This window comes from Saccostrea echinata, unplaced genomic scaffold (assembly GCF_033153115.1).
Source record: "Saccostrea echinata isolate AGI-Se365-2 ecotype Australia unplaced genomic scaffold, CSIRO_AGI_Sech_v1 ptg000009l, whole genome shotgun sequence".
In the NCBI taxonomy this organism is placed as follows: Eukaryota; Metazoa; Mollusca; class Bivalvia; order Ostreida; family Ostreidae; genus Saccostrea; species Saccostrea echinata.
The window spans coordinates 33,155,995-33,179,007 of NW_026889758.1; the positions used below are offsets into that span (position 1 = coordinate 33,155,995).

Here is a 23,013-nt window from a genome sequence, read left to right on the forward strand (position 1 = left end):
GAAATCGGACCAAAACTGTAGGAGGAGTAGCGTTTTAAAGGAATTTCACAGAAATTTCTATTTTTAGTAACCATGGCAACACCGTCCATCGAAATCAAAAACCGATGCACTAAATTATGTATCTTAGTGTAGTCTACTTGTGTGCCAAGTTATATTGAAATCGGACCAAAACTGTAGGAGGAGTAGCGTTTTAAAGGAATTTCACAGAAATTTCTATTTTAGTAACCATGGCAACACCGTCTATCGAAATCAAAAACCGATGCACTAAATTATGTATCTTAGTGTAGTCTACTTGTGTGCCAAGTTATATTGAAATCGGACCAAAACTGTAGGAGGAGTAGCGTTTTAAAGGAATTTCACAGAAATTTCTATTTTTAGTAACCATGGCAACACCGTCCATCGAAATCAAAAACCGATGCACTAAATTATGTATCTTAGTGTAGTCTACTTGTGTGCCAAGTTATATTGAAATCGGACCAAAACTGTAGGAGGAGTAGCGTTTTAAAGGAATTTCACAGAAATTTCTATTTTAGTAACCATGGCAACACCGTCTATCGAAATCAAAAACCGATGCACTAAATTATGTATCTTAGTGTAGTCTACTTGTGTGCCAAGTTATATTGAAATCGGACCAAAACTGTAGGAGGAGTAGCGTTTTAAAGGAATTTCACAGAAATTTCTATTTTTAGTAACCATGGCAACACCGTCCATCGAAATCAAAAACCGATGCACTAAATTATGTATCTTAGTGTAGTCTACTTGTGTGCCAAGTTATATTGAAATCGGACCAAAACTGTAGGAGGAGTAGCGTTTTGAAAAATTGTTTACAGACAGACGGACAGACAGACAGACAGACAGACAGACAGACAGACGGACGGACGACGGACACCTTACTATCGCATAAGCTCTTCTGGTCTCTGACCAGTAGAGCTAAAAATTAACATATATATCTTGAATTCTAAACCAATTTTGAAAAAATAAAACGAAATTTATTTTTATGAAAATAATTGGGCCGATAAGCGGCCTTATCGAAACTCCCCCTTTAATAACTCTAAAAATCCTGCCATCCAAAATAAGTTTGCATTGGCCGGTGTCCACAAATTGAAAAAAAATCAAATAATCAGCTATGGCAATGGTTGCAAATCAAAATGACTTAGCAATGCCCAGCTACTTTTTTATGTCCTAAGTACTCCAATAAAAATTTTTGAATACTTATTTTAGCTCCACTCTAGCCAAAGGGGCCATGATTTGAACACATATGAACCTTATTGGGCTAATTTCAATTTTCCAATTGCTTTTCTGACACAGAAACAGACACTGGTTCTTGAGAAGAATACTTTTAAAAGACCCACTATTCTGCCTTTCATTTATTATCTCCCACTGGAAAGGACCATAGCCTAACCCTTTCACTTAAGGAAATTGGCAAGTCAGGGCTTTCCGGAGAAAAAAGGTTTAATACATGGGTTTTTTCACTTGTAAAATAGTGATTGAGAGTGATCTCCCGTGTAGAATTCTCTAAGCGGTGAAAACCAGTAAAGCGTATGTTATAGAGGTAAACAAAAGCAAGTGTACTTCCTTCAACGGGTAGAATCTTCTATACAGCAAGAAAGAAAAGTAGTAATGGCTTTGTTGTACATTGTATTCAGAGACAAAGAGCAAACAGGTCGTCATTTACAGTGCAGGGAACTAATTTTGTTACATAAACCAGCATCAGTATAAGCATTAGTAGCATCAGGATCGAGCTAGCATCAGCATCAGCATTTAAAAAACAGCATTACCAGGATCAGTATCAGCAAGCAAAGGATAAAACCAGCATTGACCTACATAAAATCAGCATTATCCTACTAGCATCAGAAAATCAATGAGTTTTAATTCAGTAAAAAATTAAAAAAGAAAGAAAGAATATTGGTTAAAGTATTCACATTATTGATACACAGTGAGATATTATGATCAAATAATTGTAAAAGGCACTTTTATTGCTTTAAACGGCAATGCTGAAATTCATTATCTACTTCCGGTAGCATGATGCTACTTCCGGTAGCATTGACCTAATTATAAAACAGCATCAAGATAAGGATTACTAGCATTAAATCAGCAAGCAAAGGAAGCATTCAAATCAGCAAGCAAAGGAAGCATTCAAATCAGCATCGATGCTGTAACAAAATTAGTTTCCTGCACTGTACCATAGTTATGCTCAGTATGCTGGGAAGGGCAAAGATGTGACATATGCTGAAAGGTATAGGTAGACCATGCCTACTGAGAACAGTTCTTAGGTCGTGTGAAGGAATCAGCATTTAGTAATTACGAATAAAAGTTAAAAATAAATCCATGCCAATATTTTTATGACAATGTATTTCAATCAATTCGGTCAATTACATGATAAAAACAATCAACAAGCTGCAGTCACTTGACCAATTTTAGCCGTTAAGGGACGCAACTCAAAAATGATGATCGGTGCCGGTATATCCATGTCTTTTTTCTATATATACATTTTCAACCAAAATATCTAGAAGTCATAGGAAATGAAGTTACAATAATGTATATAATACAAAAACTGTATGAAATAAATGGGTTTTGAAGAAATATTATGGTGAAAAACTATGTAGGTCCCTTTTATCAACATTTTACATAGGAAATGCATTAAGAATTGTAAAAACACTAATTTGACAAAATCTAAAAAAGAATGCTGGATCAGTAGGTAAAACGATTCAGAATATAGCCTATTTAGTACATTTAAACCTACTCAAAAGTTCTTGAAAAATTCTATACAATAACCAGGAACCTTGCCAATGTCCTTAAAGAGCAAGGTTCACTTTAAAGAAAGAAATGTTTTTGAAAATTATAAATCATTTTTTTTTATTTTTTGGATCGAGGGGTGTACTCATATTTTAATTCTCTCCTGAAGGTACGGTACACAAATACCCTTTTCTTCAAAATTCAAGAAAATTCAATTTCCCAGCCCATTTTCTAATGCCTGGACACTTACAGGAAACTTTATGATAGGAAATGGAAACACCAGGCTTCTACTATATATTGATGTTAAAAATGGGACATAAGGTGTTAGCCAATAAATTAATTTATCTACAGGGCCATTTTATGCATAATGTGAACCTAGCTATTGAGCTGCACATAGCATTCTTTGCACCATTTTTTGTTGAAATTGAGCCACTGAGTTAGGTGAGCTAAAAATCATAGCACCTGCATCACCAATGCAAAATTGGTCATAATATCAATTTGGATATATTGACCTGCTCCAATAACTTTCTCATTTAATAGCATATATCTAGATGTATCTAGATAACTGATATCTGCAGCAGCTTGATTAGCCATATCCATTCCAAGCTGTAACAAGTCTTGTCAATGTTGGAAATCATAACTTATTCTCCTTACTTACCATCATCCAGTAAATAAAGTCACAGGCAGCACCTCAAGCAAGTCTGGTACATACATCCACAAATGCAATCACTGGTTAACATTGGTGACCTCTATTTGTAGATAATTGGGAATGAAGAAAGTATCAAAGATGGATGGTTGGACAGATAGAGATGAAAAACACCTCTGAACTCTCTCAAGGAAATCTGAGTATAAATACTCATGTTTCTAATATTATCATAATAGAAATTGCATACAGTTTTAAATTAATGGAAAACTGGTAAAGTGCTTAATGGCTTAACAAAATGCATTGCTGATAAATAAACGCATTTCCCCATTAATTATTTTCACAGACATATATGGTTGGGCGACCAAATTACAACCAAGAAGTAAAGATGTCCACACATGGCTTTCACTTTTGATTTCAAATAATTATATTAAATCTGCCAAATAAGCTTAAGAAGAAATATAAATATTTTAAAGATTTAAAAGCATTTACTCCAACACCCACTTTCAATTAAACAAACAGGATACTATTTCATATTTATTTTTTGGCTGAATTACTTTAAAAACTACCTTATTTCATGCATATAAAGATTACTTTAAAAAATGTATGTATAACAATTTATCAGATTAACTATATCTGAATTTTAGTTTTTAGTTTTAAATTCAAAATTTCATAACCTCATGACTGTTAAATTCATTAAGAAATACAATGACAAAGAACATTCAAATGGATTTTCATTCACATATCGGGATATCTTTAAATCACCTGTGTCAACTCAAGAATGACTTCACCGTAGTCGAAAAATATAACTAGCAAGACTGTTGACACTTACCTTCCTTGTAATAGTATAAAACGCTAACTGTTTTACTTTGCTTAAATCCCGGAAGATCTTCCTTTTTTATTAATTTAGCATGATTAAACTGATCGACAGTAAAACCTACAGCAACGCTTTCACAGACTAATGTCAACAGCTGTACCGTTAAAAAGTTATTGCGTATCCTCATTTTTACTAAGGGATTTCAACAAAAAGAAATATTCCAATTTTTTTACGCTGTCAATAAATCCTCATATACAACAATTCGCAGAAGTGTTGTAAAACTAGGATTTTCCTCTCCGACTGAAGCGACTCTCGTCTGTTGTTGCTGCACGTCTTACAGGACTTTGACGTCACTACTTTCATTTTGAGAGGCAATTTCGAACCCGATGCAAAGATTGGCTTTTTTCTACAGACACCGGTTTTAAGCAAATACTTTTTAAAAAGTAATACCTATGCTTAAAAAGGTGTTTTTATTTTAAGTAAACTTTTTCTTTAAAAAAATCGATACCACTTTAATGTCAACTGCATCGATGGAAAACTAGAGAGATGTAGAATTTTTGTGGAGGGCCGAGGGTCCATGTTAAGATAATTGTTTAGAGCAGAAAAAAGGAGACTGACAGAAAGTTTGTGTAGCGACCATGTAGCTGTGAAGGAGGTCAGACAAGTGGAAAGACAGTTACTGAGATAATGGTAATGATGATCCTATTGGAGAGCGGCGTTGTTTCGGGCTGGGACTTGATTCACTCTGGTCGACAAACTGAGGCTGTACATGTACATAGTGGACAGAACTGAAAACAGCCAATGAAGGAGAATCCATCGGAAGATGGACCCAGGCCCCTTTACTCCTTACAAAAATATTTTACTGATGTAAGAAACTTCAGACGTACTGTGCTACAGCATATTCTGGAAGTGGTGTAAATCAGATGTGCTGGGATTCTCAAAAACTCCAAAGAACTTTTAGAAAATTTAGAAATCACCAATTTTTTTCAAGAGTCAGTTACATCAAAACATACGACTTTTCTACACTTTATACAACCATTACTCACGATAAATTAAAAAACTAGGCTTTTTAATATCATAGACAACTATTTCTAAGTTCAATAAAAAATGAACTCGGAAATTTTTATCAGTCATTCTACGATAAATGGACCAATTCAAAGTATAATACATGAAAAAAATAATAGTTTCAAATAGCAAAATGAATATCATACCGTAATTCTCTAAAGTGAACTCGAAAACAAAGAATTGTCCACAAATCTGGTATCGTTAACTTTTTACATCAATTTCAAGATACCATTGATTTTAAGGTAATGTTAATGCTTGATCAAGCCTTATTATTTTTTAAATAAGGTTGAATTTGACCAATTTTTCGTTTCTGATGTTCAGTAAAGAACTATGAAGTCTTATTCATGAAGTCTCGCATGAATCCGAATTTAAATTAAATTTTCGGGAAAAATATCGTTACGGAAGTTAAATCCCAGCAATAAAAGTTAAAATTATCTTCATTATAGTTAAAATTAAAGTTTTTTTTTTTTAGGATATTAAACAAAGTATGAATCATTTAATTTGTTATGTCGAAAATGCAACCGTCTAAAATAGCTGACTCGCAGCTAGAATCGATAATATAAAGTTCCGTGGTCACTTTCAGATAAGTTTCAGTTCTTTTTTAAATCTGCATTCTATGCGTGAAATTTAAAACAAAATCGTTACGGAAGTTAAGCTTAATCGATTTTAAGCGACATGCTATGATTTCGCATGAAAGGAGATCCATGCATTTCTTTGCGGTTTGATTTCTTTTTATGTAGGATAAAAAACTTTTTTTTTAACATTCATTGCAATCTATTCGGAACAATTTTACGGCTGAACATTTCATGTTGAAATTTGTAAATAAATGAGGCGACACCAAGATTTGCAGTGGAATGCGTTTTTCAACATTATCTTATGTTCATATCAAAACTTTAACTGCATATATATCGGTAAATATTCACGAAACCATGTATGTTTGTTAAGTCTTCGAGTTGAAATCGACCTTTAAATTTATAGTTAAGATATTACAACGGTAAATTTGTAAGCGACATGAAAATTTTTTAATTGGTCATGGTTTTGTAGAATGACTGTTTATATCTTAATTGTGACTGGTCATCAACAAAATTACTTTGTTAAAAATCACTGTTGGAATTGCAATGGGTACAAATGGTGCTCCATTTTAAGCCGACCTGTTTTTATATTTTCATGAAGTAGAATTCATTCAAAAACTTCTTCATGAGAAGACAAAAACACTTGCTGTTGCCTTCAACTCGACATTCGGATAGACTCTATATCGATGGCGTTTTATCAATTAACAATAGTTACTTCCATTCATATGTCGACTCGATATATCCCAGTGAACTTGAAATTAAAGACATCCCAGGTTTTGTCACATCTGTTTCATATTTGGATGTTTTACTGACTATAGGCGATAATGGCCAATTAACAACTAAATATGACAAACGAGATGACTTCGGCTTTTTTAACGTCAACTTTCCTTATTCATGTAGTAATATTCTATCACCTGCATATGGTGTTTATGTCTCCCAACTTATTCGATACTCAAGAGCATGCTCGCTCTAAGTATGATCAATTTTTAAACCAAGGCAGATTACTGACAGATAAGTTGATGTTACAGGGATTTCAACAACCTCGTTGAACTTGTTGAACTTATAATGAACTTATTCGCAAATATAACCTTTCATTGAGTCGTATTTTTGGCTGACTTGTTTCATACCAATTGTTAGACCTTTTTTTTATACTTAAACTGACTACGGATATTCCGTCTACCTGATCAATACATAGGGCTCACGGCAGGTGTGACTGGTCAATAGGGCGAGCTCACTCCTTGACACCTGATCCCACCTCTGGGATTTCCGGGGGTCTATGTTTTATGCTGTGTTCATAGATTTGTATTTTTTTGTAGATTTTTTTTTTAGATCGATCACTGTTCGTTATCTTCACCTTTTTCATTCCACCAGGAAGTATACAGGTAATCTCTTAATTTATAATTTAATATAAACAAATTTAATTTAGTACAATGAAAATTCCATGTGTTATGAAAATATTTTTTACTCATCTACAAACCACATGACAAGTTTTACTTCGTTTTTGAAGTTTTTTATCTCTCCTTCTTTATGAAATTTATAATAATAATGTTTATTTCATATTTTGTAATTTTGGCGGTAGGATTTTTGTTTTGTTTATTTCTGTTTTATTCTTGCTTCGTCTTGTTTTTGATTCTTTTAAATGATTACATAATCAGTCATTCTACAAAAACATGACCAATTAAGAATTTTTTATGTCGCTTGCAAATTAACCGTTGTAATATCTTAATTATAAATTTAAAGGTCCATTTCAACTATAAGACTTAAAATACACACATGGTTTTGTAAATATTCACCGATATATATGCAGTTAAAGTTTTGATATGAACATAATGTAATGTTGAAAAACGTATTCCATTGCAAATCTTAATGTCGCTTCATTTATATACAAATTTCAAGATGAAATTTTCAGCCGTAAAATCGTTCCGAATAGAGTGCCATGAATGTTAAAAAATGTCTTTTATCCTATATAAAAAGAAATCAAACCACTTCTCGCAAAGAAATGCATAGATCTCCTTTCATGCGAATTTATAAGCATGTCGCTTAAAATCGATTAACTTCCGTAACGATTTTGTTTTAAATTTCACGCATAGAATGCAGATTTCAAAAAGAACTGAAACTTATCTGAAAGTGACCACGGAACATTATATCATCGATTCTAGTTGTGAGTCAGCAATTTTACACGATTACATTTTCGATATAACAAAATGAATTAAACAAAAACAGTTGTCTCTCTTAAGAATTTAACTTCCGTAACGGTAATGCAGGAAAGTTTTTGCATTTAAGGTATACACTTTTTGATTATTTTGGGAGCGAAATGCTTCATACTTTTGTTTAATATCCCAAAACAAACTTTGATTTTAACTATTAAAGAGAATTTTAACTTTTATTGCTGGGAATTAACTTCCGTAACGATTAACTTCCGTAATGATACTTTTCCCGAAAATTTAATTTAAATTCGGATTCATGCGAGACTTCATGAATCATACTTTAGCGTTCTTTACTGAACATCAGAAACGAAAAATTGGTCAAATTCAGCTTTATTTAAAAAATAATAAGGCTTGATCAAGCATTAACTTCCGTAACATTACCTTAAAATCAATGGTATCTTGAAATTGCTGTAAAAAGTTAACGATACCAGATTTGTGGACAATTTTTTGTTTTCAAGTTCACTGATAGGTCCTTTAGAGAATTATGATGTTCATTTTGCTATTTGAAACAATTATTTTTTTCATGTTTTTTACTCTGAATTGGTCCATTTATCGTAGAATGACTGAATACAATGTACAAAATTACCGCTATATCTTTAACAAAGTCCGGCTTTCTTCACTCAAAAGACTTTCAACAACTTGTTTACAGTAGATCATTTAATTAAACATATGTTATATGCAGTCCGCTAGTTAAGTGGATGAGAATACCGGGTAATCTCAAGAAGGTTTCCTGAATGACTACATGGACATCTATTTCTTACCCTCTCGACAAGGCTAAAATACCAATTGCAGTATAATATAAAGACTGTACGTTGCACGATATTAATTTACGATGTGCATGCATGTTCTTCTGGCATTTGGTAAACTAGAGAAAGATAATAAAAGTTTAGAAAACATTTTCACAGGTGTAAATCACGCAAATGAGCCTTGGGTTATGATAACACTAAATATCAGTTTGAGTAAATATAACATGGCCATGTTAGATTGTGTAGTATCTCGAATTCAGACATTGTTTTGTGACGTGTACAAGTCTTGAATTAAGGAACAATCATGGCTACTAGTTTTGAAAACAGCGTCCGACGGAGGGGACGGAATGAGGACCTAGAGGAGCTTATGATTGAGGATGCACGGTGAGTGAGGGGGAGGAGAGGGCTGTGTTTACAAACATCCACGAAATACTGGATCACTAAATTTATAAATATTCATAACAAGGGACCACTGAAATAGGGTTGTGACTCTAATACTACACTAATACTCTTCTCATGTTTAACGTTTCCTAAAATGAACTAGGCCTATTTTTAGTAACAGTCACATAATGTTATCTTTTATTTAAATCCACTTTTGATAAACAATTACATATATTTATCATTAATGATATGTGGTGTCCTCTGGATTTGTATACAATACGTGTAACATGTTGGCAGAAAGTGGATCCTTGACAGATAACAACCTTTTGTAGACATTGCGCCATGTGTTCCCAAATGCTGACGTTGCATACATGTAGTAATTATAGCTTCGAGTTTCCAAATCTGAAATAGTCTGTTCTTGATTAATATATATAAAGCATTTACTAGATTTTACATGCTATCTTTACTTCAAGAGGGATTTTTCAATAGTGTTTGTTTTACACCCAGAACCCCAATTCAGCCTCTCTCTCTCTCTCTGAAATATAACATTAACAACTCGTTCAACTTCTACTTACTAGAAGTTGTTGAAGTGACGATTTTCATTCATCGGCATTGATCCTTTTTATATTATCATTAGCCTTTGGCAATCCTTGCAACATTTAAACAAGAGGCCCATGGGCCACAACGCTCACCTGAGTCAATATGGCCCTGCTGTTCTTTGTCAGCAGATTTCTTCTTCTATATATTCATACGTAAAGCTTTGATCAACTGTTCTAGGCATAACCTATCCCCAGTTGCCATGTTTTGAATGAAATTGAATCTAAACTTTCTGGGGATGCTTCTATATTCATATAACTAATCATGGTTTTGCTATTCTTGAAAAGGAATTTTAAAGATGTCTGCCATCCTACCCTGGGGGGGGGGGTAGGAAGGGAGGGGGGTTCAAGATTTGAACAAACTTGAATCTACTCTACCTAAGGATGCTTCCATATCAATATGACTAATATGGCTTTGTTGTTCTTGAGAAGAAGATTTTTAAAGATACTTCTTATATATATTCTTTTGTTAAACTTTGATCCCCGATTATGGCCCCACCCTACTACTGGAGGATGCCTTGAACAAACTTGAATCTACAATACTTGGGGATGCTTCAATATCAAAATGACTAATCACGGCTTTCCTGTTCTTGAAAAGATTTTTCCTATTTATTCCTATGTAAAACTTTGATCCCCCATTGTGGCCCCACCCTACCCCTGGGGGTTTTGATTTCGACAAATTTGAATCTACACTATCTAAGGATGATTCCATATCAATATGACTAATTGTGGCTTTGTTGTTCTTGAGAAGAAGATTTTTAAAGAATTTTCCTATATATTCCTATGTAAAACTTTGATCCCCCATTGTGGCCCCACCCTACCCCCGGGGGTCATGATTTGAACAAACTTGAATCTACACTACCTAAGGATGCTTCCATATCAATATGACTAATTATGGCTTTGTTGTTCTTGAGAAAAAGATTTTTTAAGATATTTCTTATATATATTCTTTTGTTAAACTTTGATCCCCGATTATGGCCCCACCCTACTACTGGAGGATGCCTTGAACAAACTTGAATCTACAATACTTGGGGATGCTTCAATATCAAAATGACTAATCACGGCTTTCCTGTTCTTGAAAAGATTTTTCCTATTTATTCCTATGTAAAACTTTGATCCCCCATTGTGGCCCCACCCTACCCCTGGGGGTCTTGATTTCGACAAATTTGAATCTACACTATCTAAGGATGATTCCATATCAATATGACTAATTGTGGCTTTGTTGTTCTTGAGAAGAAGATTTTTAAAGAATTTTCCTATATATTCCTATGTAAAACTTTGATCCCCCATTGTGGCCCCACCCTACCCCCGGGGGTCATGATTTGAACAAACTTGAATCTACATTACCTGAGGATGATTCCATATCAAAATGACTAATTGTGGCTTTGTTGTTCTTGAGAAGAAGATTTTTAAAGAATTTTCCTATATATTCCTATGTAAAACTTTGATCCCCCCATTGTGGACCCACCCTACCCCCGGGGGTCTTGATTTGAACAAATTTAAATCTACACTACCTGAGGATGATTTCATATCAATATGACTAATTGTGGCTTTGTTGTTCTTGAGAAGAAGATTTTTAAAGAATTTTCCTATGTATTCCTATGTAAAACTTTGATCTCCTATTGTGGACCCACCCTACCCCCGGGGTCATGATTTGAACAAACTTAAATCTACACTACTCTGAGGATGATTTCATATCAATATGACTAATTGTGGCTTTGTTGTTCTTGAGAAGAAGATTTTTAAAGAATTTTCCTATATATTCCTATGTAAAACTTTGATCCCCCATTGTGGCCCCACCCTACCCCCAGGGGTCATGATTTGGACAAACTTGAATCTACACTACCTGAGGATGATTTCATATCAATATTACTAATTGTGGCTTTGTTGTTCTTGAGAAGAAGATTTTTAAAGAATTTTCCTATATTCCTATGTAAAACTTTGATCCCCCATTGTGGCCCCACCCTACCCCCAGGGGTCATGATTTGAACAAATTTAAATCTACACTACCTGAGGATGATTTCATATCAATATGACTAATTGTGGCTTTGTTGTTCTTGAGAAGAAGATTTTTAAAGAATTTTCCTATGTATTCCTATGTAAAACTTTGATCCCCCATTGTGGCCCCACCCTACCCCCAGGGGTCATGATTTGAACAAATTTAAATCTACACTACCTGAGGATGATTTCATATCAATATTACTAATTGTGGCTTTGTTGTTCTTGAGAAGAAGATTTTTAAAGAATTTTCCTATGTATTCCTATGTAAAACTTTGATCCCCCATTGTGGCCCCACCCTACCCCCGGGGGTCATGATTTGAACAAACTTGAATCTACACTATGTAACGAAGGTTTCCCTTAAGTTTCAACTTTTCTGGCCCTGTGGTTCTTGAGAAGAAGATTTTTAAAAGAAGACACCAAATTTTCACTTATTCTTAATTATCTCCCCTTGGAAGAGGGCATGGCCCTTCATTTGAACAAACTTGAACCCCCTTCACCCAAGGATGCTTTGTGGCAAGTTTGGTTGAAATTGGCCCAGTGGTTCTGGAGAAGAAGTCGAAAATGTGAAAAGTTTACAGACGGAAGGACGGACGGACAGACGGACTACGGACAAAATGTGATCAGAAAAGCTCACTTGAGCTTTCAGCTCAGGTGAGCTAAAAACTATATAATTACATAATCTAACAATGTCAGGGAAGTTTAAAAAAAAAAAGACCCGAAAAAAGAAATAGAAAATCTTCAGATTTATTAGTTTCATTTTATGATCGTATATCATGCTTGTCGCGGGTTGACAAATCAAATACATGTAAATCTATGTTGACCCATCATTTGCAGAGCATTTTCATATAACAATCTGAATACTTAAAACTATGTACCGAATGTTGCACTTGACAGCTAGAATTACATATACCTGTTAATTTAGAATTACAATGTTTACGGTTTTTCCAGTGAACCGGACACAGCCTACGATGACGCTTGATTATCCGATGCTCGGTAATGTAACAGGTGGGGGTACGGGGATGTATCATGTGGCATGTTTGATTATTCGCATTTTGTTTTTTTCTCCCAATTTAGCTTTGTAATGATTTTTCTAACCAAATAGCCGTGTATTTTGACTAACTGAGCTGAATTATGAGGATGACATTTCAGTGGATTGATTTCTGCACAATAAACATTTTATATATCTTGCATGCGTCTTCTTTAATTTGAATTGGGATTCCATAATCAAATTTGCTGCAATTTTAATTTCTGTCGATGAATGCATGAGGATTTTTTCCTTATACTATGCAGGGTAATGGCTTTCAATGTTCATAGTGCACATAACAACGAAACTTTCTTAAAGTAAAAGTATAATACATACGGCGATGCTTTACTGCCACTGTTAATTCAAATTTGCTATGCATAAAAATCACCTATCACATAATATGGTAAAAAAGTTTTTTTTTTTTAATGTTCAATGCAAGACGTAAAACTGGTTTGGAGATAGTGAATGACACTACACTGAATGCAAAACTTACTTCTTTAGAAATAGGAATGTACATGGATGATCATATGTAAATGCATAATTATGTATATGGACAGTAAATCAAGTATGTTTTAAAATTCCAGTGACATGAAACCTAGACGTTCATTGGAAAGTTTTCACTGGGATTTATGGCTCCTGATGACTCTACAGAACTGGATATTTGACTTCGGGAGACCAATTGCCGCTGTATGTTTCTTCCATACTGTAGTAACATGGAACATTCAACTAACATTTAGATTTATATCGACGACGTATTATCTAATAATAATTACTTCCATTCATATGTCGACCCGATATATCCCAGTGAGCTTGAAATAAAAGATACCACAGAGTCTGACACATCTGTTTCATATTTGGATATTTAACTAGAAAAAAAACTTTAACCTAATGGTAACCTAACAACAAAGCTTTATGATAAACGTGATGACTTCAATTTTTCAATCGTCAAATTCCCTCACTTATGTAACAATATACCCTTATCACCTGCATATGGGGTGTATAACTCTCAGTTGATTCGATACGCAAGAGCATGCTCTACGTATAAACAATTTCTAAAACGAGGCAAGCTATTGACAAATAATTTGATGAAATAAGGATATCAACAGTCTCGTTTGAAGTCATTATTTCGCAAGTTTTATGGTCGATACAATGACCTTTTCAGCAAATACAACCTATCATTAAGTCAAATGCTGTCTGTCGTTTTTCATACTAATTAATTGTTATGCCATTATTTACACACTGAATTGTGTACGGATTTTTCAGTTTTCCCGATCATGACAAGGAGCACACAGCGGGTGTGACCGGTCGGCAGGGGATGCTCACTCCTACATGATCCCACCTCTGATGTTTTGAGGTCCATGGTTGCTCTGCTCCCGATTTGTATTGTTTAAATGGACTTTGAGCTTAAATACTGTTTGTTATCTCCATATTGCATCAGAAAAGTAACTAATCGCAACTTCTTGGACACTTCAGATGAGTTGTAAAGCAATGGAAATGTTTTTTCTGAGCTTGCCGGAGAGAGGAGGGTAGGGGTAAGAGGGTATAATAGGAAAGGTATAAAAGGGGAAGTAAATTTGGACAGGAATGCAGAAAAAAGGATGTGGAAAGAGATGGTATATAGGGATGGGTGGGGGTTGGGGGGTTGGGAGGGCTACCCCTTGTTGATAGAGACTACATGTACATATGTATAGTTTATTAGTATATAGTATATAACCATAAGAAGTCAAAACATAACCCCCCTCCCCCCCCCCCCCCCGCCGCAATTTTAAAATATATAAATTAAAAAAAACAGAGACAATCCAGCATTTTCTTACAATTTTCTCTGTTTTTTTTTTTCAGTTGATGATTCCTGAAGAACTCTTCCCAATGCATCTGCCCAGTGTTGGGGACTACTTTCATATGATGTATAACTTAATTACTCCATTCTGTATCCTGAAGGTGATTCAAGTATCTATACACTAGTAGATATCTCTATACATCGCGAGAGGACAACATGAAAAAGTTTCTTATTTTTAAAATAATTCTGAATTTTTAAATATAGAGTTAAGACAACCGTTATATTGATAATTTCATATGTTTCAGCTCTTTGAGAGAAGTCATACCAAAACATCATCAACTTTCAGAAATATCTGCGTAATTATTTTTGTTATGGGAGCCAGTATACATCTTGTGGGAGATTCCGTTAACCACCGACTTGTCAAACTAGGGTATAAATTACATCTTTCAGTCCGAGACAATCCCATGATGCAATCTCTACAACCACGTGGTCTCGTATGTACATGTATCTATTTAAGCGTTAAAAATTTGTGCTTTAAAATATGGTTGATTTTTTATTTGAAATATTTCTATTTGTATATGGTTCCAGGTTGAATCATTTGTACTTTTGTACAATTACGACGAAATTATAGGCCATTTAATGTGGTACGTATGTCATTGTTTAGCATAAATACACTTTATACTATAGTATAGATATATAATTTATTTAGATTACCTTGAACAATATGTTTTTACTGTGCTGTGATAGCTGATTCTTTGTCTTTAATTCCTTTCTCACAAGCATTTCAAACCAGTTATTTTACTTTTTCAGGTATATTCCATTTTTCCTCTGTCTTTTTCTTTATTATACTGGATGTTTTCTGAATGATCAGCCACATGAACGTGTTCGTCCTACATTTTCGTGGTGGATGCTGACGATTGTGAGTGGCATTTATTACTGGTACGTATATCGACACAAAGTTAATACTAAAACCTGTGATTATTACATCAGAAGATTGTAATGTTTTATTTACTGAGAAGATCATATAAAGCATTAAATCTAAAGGGAATATCTTGAAACATTTCAAATAAAATGCCAGTAAAAGAGACAGATTCATATGATTTTTAATCAAGATCATGGCGATGTTAAAAACTGTCTCAGTTACTCGCTTCAGTGAGAGAAAGCAGACTGAAGCAAGTATATCTTTTTTTTTCAAAAAGCTTTGTCGTCTTGAGCAAAAACCTTAAACAGTAAATTGACATACACCCACCAGGCGTATCTCCTGGCAATGCGTTTCTTCATCAGCTTTTTACAGAAACTTCTTTTCCTTCCTTAAAAGTGCAGGGTCTTGTGAGCGTCATCGCACTTGTTGATTTTTAAAGGGACATAGGTGCGCAGGGAGTGTCCTCTACATGTATTTACAAAATTAAAAACTGGTTAAAAGAGGGCTGTCACAAAATGTAATACTAATCTTTGGCAACTCTGATTTGAACAAGCCAAATCGCATCTTCTCCCGAGGGTCTTTCCGGCAGTTCGCAATTTTCTTTTGTTCGTTTTGACATTTTTTAAGATAGAAAAATCTTGAAAAATTGTTTCGTCGTGAGAAAATTAGACTACCAGAAAATCATCTCCCTTGCCTTTAACAGCATTTCAACCGATGAAATTTTTGAAAAATTTCATATCACGCATTTTCTACCAATCACAAAAGAGAGGAAGTGCATAGTCCGAAGTCTGTAAAATATTTCAACTCAAGGAAGACGGGAACAATATGTAGTGGATTGAAAGCTACATGTAAGCTTGTACTCAAAACTTGAAGTACTAGTATTATGGTTGACCTCGCTAATGCTAATGCTATATTTGAGGATCGGCTATTCGGATATTCTCAGTGCAAAAAAGTTAGGAACACATATATTTCTGGCGTTTTGTTGAAATATTCCGTGCTTTTAATTGCGCACATAGAAGAAAACTTAATATTTTTTGCAGCAATTCGAACATTCGCACTTTTATATTCAGAAAAAGATTATAATTCCGATTCAACCTATCTGTCCCTTAAACTTAAATTTGCCAACAAAGGAATAGATGCTGTAAACATTAGTAACATTCTTAATCTAAAAAAAGTTCAGTCTTGCATTCTACCATATTTCTACACCCTGCATTTCCTACAGATATTCCCAAACTGTTGCTTCCAAACTTTTCAATTACCGTATAAAAGTGGAATGTTTTAGTGAGACGCAAATTTAGCGATATCTCCAAGGGAGAAATAATTTTAGCGATTTTATAATGGATAGAAAGATTACAGTAACCTTCGACGTGGGAATGAATTGTTAGCGATATTCAATTTTAGCGATCTCAACACCCTCGCGAAAAATGCCAAAATTGAATCCCCGCTAAAAATTTCTGCTTTTACGGTAAAAACAAACTTTTAAGTGCCTAGACATCTAAAATAAATCTTCTTAGGTGTTATTGCTCTTCATCTTCTTTCAACTATGGTCCATCTAGACACTCGTTATGCCATCCGACAACAAATTCGCAACAAGCGAGTTTATTGGTCTGTAGAGACGACAATAATGGGTAAGAAGGTGGTGAAAATAATTATTCTGGTTGGTTATAGAATATGTTTAAAATTATGTGAAAAAAGGGTCGTTGATTGACCAATGCTGGAAAGTGGCGAAATTTATCCCCAAAGAGCGCAGAAAATCTTGCGCCGTAAATTGCACTTTATTTATATTACGGGATCTGTAGCGTTATGGTCAAGACTAAATATAACACCATAACGCTACAGTTCTGCAGCTAGTAATTGGTCATCTACAAAATTACTTAGTTAAAAATCACTGTGATTCTACACACACGTACTCTTTTAAAAGTTGATATTTAAAAAAAGGGATGCTGGAGTTCCTCATTGACAACATTACGTAGTCTTCGGAGACCAAGTCTTCCTACAAACTGTTGGAATTCGAATGGGCTCTAATTGTGCTCCTAAATCTGTCGACCTATTCTTATATTCCAATGAAGCAGAATTCATTTAAAAATTTCTTCATGAGAAGAAGAAAACTCTTGCTGTGACCTTCCACTCGAGATTCAGATACATGTACATGTATACCGATGACATTTTATCAATTAACAATAGTTACAACCATTCATATGTCGACTCGATACACCCCAATGAACTCGAAATTAAAGACACTCCAGAGTCTGCCACATCTGTTTCATACTTGGTGTTTTACTGACTATAGACGATAAGGGCCAACTAACAACTAAATCGTATGACAAACAAGATGACTTCAGCTTTTCCATCGTCAGCTTTCCTTATTTATGTAGTATTATACCGCTGTCACCTGCTGTCACCTGCATATGTTGTATATTTCTCCCAACTTGATACTCAAAAGCATGCTTTGAGTACGATCAAATCTTAAATTGTCTGTTTGTTTTATTTATTTATTTATTTATTTATTTTTTGCATAACGTCCCTTGCTTCTCAAACTTAGACAGGCTAGTGACAGATAAAAAGCTGATCTTACAAGACTTTTAACAACCTCGTTTAAAGTCAGGGTTTCGTAAATTCTATGGTCGTTTATCGTCGGAAACCCACGATCAGGCGAGGCCGAATGTGGGTTTCCGACAATGATGGTCGTTATAATAACCTTGTAAGCAAATATAACTTGGGTCGTATTTTGACTGAAATATTTCATACCAACTGTTAGGCTTTTGTCTTTACGCACAATACCGTCTACCTGATCAATACCGGTACATAGGGCTCACGGCTGGTGTGACCAGTCATCAGGGGATGCTTACTCCTCCTAGGCACCTGATTCCACCTCTGTGATTTCCGGGGGGTTCTTGATTCATGACCACTTCACAGTTTTGTATTGTTTGCATTTTTCTTTTTCTTTTTTCTTTTTTTTTTTTTTGGAGATTGGCCAATGTTCGTTATATTCGTTATTTTTCAGTTTAATCTAACTAAATGAAATGCCCTCCATTTTAACTCAATTATAAAGATGTGGTCGATACCCTCTTCAGATTGACTTCGTTTTAGAGTGATTAACATTCATTTTCTTTTCAGGTATTTGGTGACAGAAGGACAGATATTTACTGTATATTTCATAACATTCGTCTTCATGCTGGGATACATGGTCTATAAGAAAACTACACGAAACTCCCAGCTTGATATTAACGGACTATTCCTCTTGTACTCCTTTGCTCTCACCTTAGCATTAGTGTTGCTGTGGGTGATGTATTTGTGGAACGATGAAGCACTTCGTGCGAAATATCCGGGACTTCTATATATACCAGAACCCTGGTCTTATTACACACTGTATCTTAAAGAGAATTAGACATTGCTCAATTCACGATTTACAAGGAAGTGTTTAGCGATATTTTCTCTGTATTCTTATCATGGTGCAATTTTTTTTCTATGATGAAACTTTTATTTACAAAAATGTAGCTACCTAAAGTGACTTTGTTGCTTTTGTTTTTAGTTAAATTCATGACCTTGAGTTACATTGCAAAAGGTTACAGAGAACAGAAATTGTTACCTGAAATGTACGAGTATGTATGCAATATATAAATTAATTTTTCTGACCTCAAAATCAGTAGGAATCCCTTTTACGTCATATTGAATAAATGTTAAAAATTTCATTAATTGCAAATCCTTGAAAAGATACTAGAGTAATCACCAGGAAAATATTTTATGCAAGATATGAATTTTTGACGACCTTTTGACCTAAAAATCAAAAAGTGGTCTTCTTTAAGTCATTGGGAGTAATTGTAAAATTTCATAGAAAAAGCTCAAGGAAAACTAAAGTTATCATCTGGAAAACATTTTTTTTGGGGGGGGGGATTGTATGGATTTCTGACCTTGACCTTTTGACCTAAAAACCAAACGGGTCTTCTTCAAATAACTAGGAATTAACTCAGGGTTCTCCATCATTTGAAATTTTACTGTGTCGCAGACTTTTCGCAAAGTGTTAATATTCGCGGTATTTTTGCGATCTAAGAGAATTCGCAACGGAACCACTATTCGTTATAATTACAAAAGTAAATACGCACACACAACTTTTTAAAATCACTTATTCGATACACATATGGTATGATATTGCATATCAATAAAAGAATGAATTAATGGATATTGAAAACAATTAGAATGTCTCCAATATATAATAATGTACATACTATAACACAAACGATTTGTAATCCCCCTCCCCCCCCCCCCCCACACACACACACAGACACACACAACTTAAAAGAACAACATTTGTTCGATTTGTACGATAAAAAAAAACTTATATACTTAATTGTATCAGTATCTACATGTTGTAAGTATAAAACCCTGATATTTTTATGTACATACATACATGTAACTTAATGTTTTATAAAAGATGCATTGAAGAGCAAAGGAAATTCTGATCAATACAATCGAACTACCTACCATCTTTAAAAGTAAATTTGCCATGATTTTTGTCAGTTGATTGAATTAACGGTAAGTTTTTGTATTTAAAATAGAAACTTTAGAGCAGTAAAATACAATTACGGGTTCCTTTAATTATTAAACAATACATCAATAAATGGACTCACAGTGCCAACATAATTCTAGAGACGTGGTTCTACAGTAAAGGCACACATTTAATTAATTTTTAAGTATTTATATAATATTAACAAATGCACAAAGCAATTATACGATTACATGGAAGTGTGAAAATAAATGTCTTTGTTCCTTAATGTGTAAAGTCCATCGAGGGAGATAATTCATAATACAAGGTAAAGCTAGGTGCCCTAATTAAGACAGTGCTCTGCATTAAAAGTTAATTGAAAGACGGAAGATTTGTTTGATTAAACTTTCAGTTAGAGAAAATTTTAGTTCTGATTTTCTGATCGTCGTTCTTGCTGTGTCGCAAAATTTTTACTGTAGCACACGCATAAATTTTTTTGTTTGTGTCGATCGAAGGAATTTACTGTGTCGGGGCCGACACAGTAAACAGCTCATGGAGAACCCTGTTACTTCATTGGAACAGCACAAAGAGAACTAATGTTTATCACCTGGAAAGTATTTTTTGCAATATATGACCTTTGAATTTTTTGACCTCAAAATCAATATGGGCCTTCTTTAGGCCAAAATGAGTTGTGATTTTTAGGCCATGATAATGAGTTGTGAATTAAAATTTCATATCAAAATGTAAAAGGCTTTTTAGAAATCGTCCGGAAACGGAGTATTATACACAGAATGTATGGATTTCTGACCTTTAAGGTTTTCAATTCAAAAACAATTGTGGTCTCTTCAGGCCATAGGGAGTTGTGATATTAAACTTTGTTGAGAAAAGCTCAAAGAAAACTAAATTTATCATCTGGAAAATTCTTTTATTTGCAATGTATGAGTTTATGACCTTTACCTTTAACCTTTAGACCATAAGGAGCTTTGATATAAAATTTCATTGCTAAAAGCCAAAAACACGGGAGCTGTTTAATATGTCGTCTGGAAACGAAAGTGTTAGACAGAATGTAGTGAATTTATGACCTTGACCTTTGGATCTCAAAGTCAATATGAATTTGGAAGTTCTTGATCTATTTTTAGTCCAATGTAGGAAACAAAAGATATGTTCACCTTGAAGGTTGGATGCAAGTGAAAATAACTTTTCATAATTAATTGTGTTAATTTGGAAGTCCTCGATCCATTTTTAGTCCCATGTGAAGAAAAAAATGTTATGTTCACATGTGAAGTCTCATGCAGGTGAACTAAGTCTGAGATACAATGTTGGATCTCAGCCAATCAGAGAGCTAAGAATTGTTTATCATATAAAGATTTTGAATATTATCATGTAAATATTATCATGTAAATGAATGTTAACAAACTTCAGTATGTCTCTGGTAATGATGGAAGAAGAGGCCTATTGACCGTACAACGCTCACCTGATTCACCTTGGCACTGTTATTCTTCAGGACTGAGGAGGAGGTTTTTAATTGATTTTCCCATCTTTATTCACAAGAAAAGTTTTAACCCAGTACTGTACGTTGTCCTATTCTAGCGCTACGGAGCCATGACTTAACCAAATTTGAATCAACCAAAAACACGGAGATGCTTTTTTATTAATATGACAAACATGGTCTGACTGTTCTGGAAAATACAGTGTATTTAGTGTATTTCTTTTCTGTATACATTTCATGCATTATGTCCTATGTTTAAATATGATGTTAGACCTACCTAAAACCAGGGTACATAATTTGAAAGAAAAAACCCCTGGGACTATTTCAACCAAAGTGAAGTTTGCACAAAGCATTCTTTGGGTAAAGGATTCAAAATACATTGTAGTTCATAGTATTATACTCTTTCAAAGTCCTAGGTAGTTAAATAAACAAAGACAAAAGTGATTGGGGAGTATTTACCCCCCCCCCCCCGAAAAAAAAGACCTGGGCCAGAAAATTCTCACATAGCTAGTTTGGATTCATTATTGTTTTAATCATAGTCCTCCAGGTGTACTGTTGACCACGATATGGATCAAAGTTTTACATTTGAATATTATGCCCCCCCCCCCTCCTCAAGGGGTTAGGTTACGACAACAACAAAAATAAAGTTTTCTTGAACAAAAAATGCTTTCTTTGCAGATGTAGGAATTAACGGTTGTAACCACGGCAGAAAACATTTCTTAACCCGCGTTAGCGGTTTATAGAATTTTTTCTGCACATTAATGGTTGCAATCGGTAATCAAAAAGTTTTTTTTAAAAATAGGCTAATCAAAAATTATCAGCGTCTATCTCCTCCTCCGCAAACTATTTACTTCCAATGTACACATTATTTCATAAGTGTTTTTAAATTACCCATAAAACCAATAATATATTGATTAATTATATCCATCTTTTAATTTCGATTCAGTACTTTACGTGTATGTATATGTAACATGGCCGAAGGAACCGGGGGACAAGGGGGGGGGGCGTGTCCCCAATAATTTTTCCGATATATAGAATACTATAGAAAACAAGAAAACATAGCTACTATATGCTTGTGCCCCCTCAATAATAACCTCTGATGACCTTTTTTTTTTTGCTTGTCAAGGAATTTTGGTAGTTGATAGCCCCCCCCCCCGAAAATGTATGGTTGTGCCCCCTCAAAGTGAATTTGCTTCCTACGGGCCTGTGTAACATCTTTTTTTTTCTTTCGCCCCCCCTCTTTTTGATTACTTTCTGTTTCTTTTTTGTTTTTCTTTTCATTTCGTTTCGATTTCTTTTCGTCTTTTCGGAGTTTACAGGTACCTTATTGCGAGTCAATCTCCCTTGCAGAGTTGTCGTTCGCTTCTCTCTCAGAATGTATGAGCCGATGGTAGAGAGTGATTGCGAGTATGATGTACGGCCAGTTTTGATTGGTTCTTCTCAAGTTGCATCATCTGCTCAATTTCGCGGGAAATAAAAGCATGCACGTTGCTTTGTGTGCCAGGTTTGGTTTGGCATTATATAGAGACGATTTTTGCAGAATAAGGGGACAGT

The 23,013-nt window shown here is 34.4% G+C and overlaps 2 protein-coding genes across 2 annotated transcripts in view; one reads left to right on the forward strand and one right to left on the reverse strand.

Moving 5' to 3' along the window:
- LOC133183604 (thioredoxin domain-containing protein 16-like) overlaps positions 1–4,422 on the reverse strand; it is a 28,591-nt gene extending 24,169 nt beyond the window's left edge. The window contains exon 1 of the mRNA XM_061318539.1: positions 4,212–4,422. Coding sequence (XP_061174523.1) covers positions 4,212–4,383 — 172 coding nt within the window. The 5' untranslated portion in view covers positions 4,384–4,422. The remainder of the gene's footprint in view (positions 1–4,211) is intronic.
- Positions 4,423–9,072: 4,650 nt separating this feature from the next.
- LOC133183605 (ceroid-lipofuscinosis neuronal protein 6-like) lies at positions 9,073–18,998 on the forward strand. Its single transcript, XM_061318540.1, has 7 exons — positions 9,073–9,170; positions 13,373–13,475; positions 14,628–14,726; positions 14,871–15,059; positions 15,154–15,209; positions 15,376–15,504; positions 18,605–18,998. The coding sequence occupies exons 1-7, from the start codon at positions 9,091–9,093 to the stop codon at positions 18,873–18,875; spliced, it is 927 nt and encodes a 308-aa protein (XP_061174524.1). The 5' UTR covers positions 9,073–9,090; the 3' UTR covers positions 18,876–18,998.
- Positions 18,999–23,013: the final 4,015 nt, after the last annotated feature.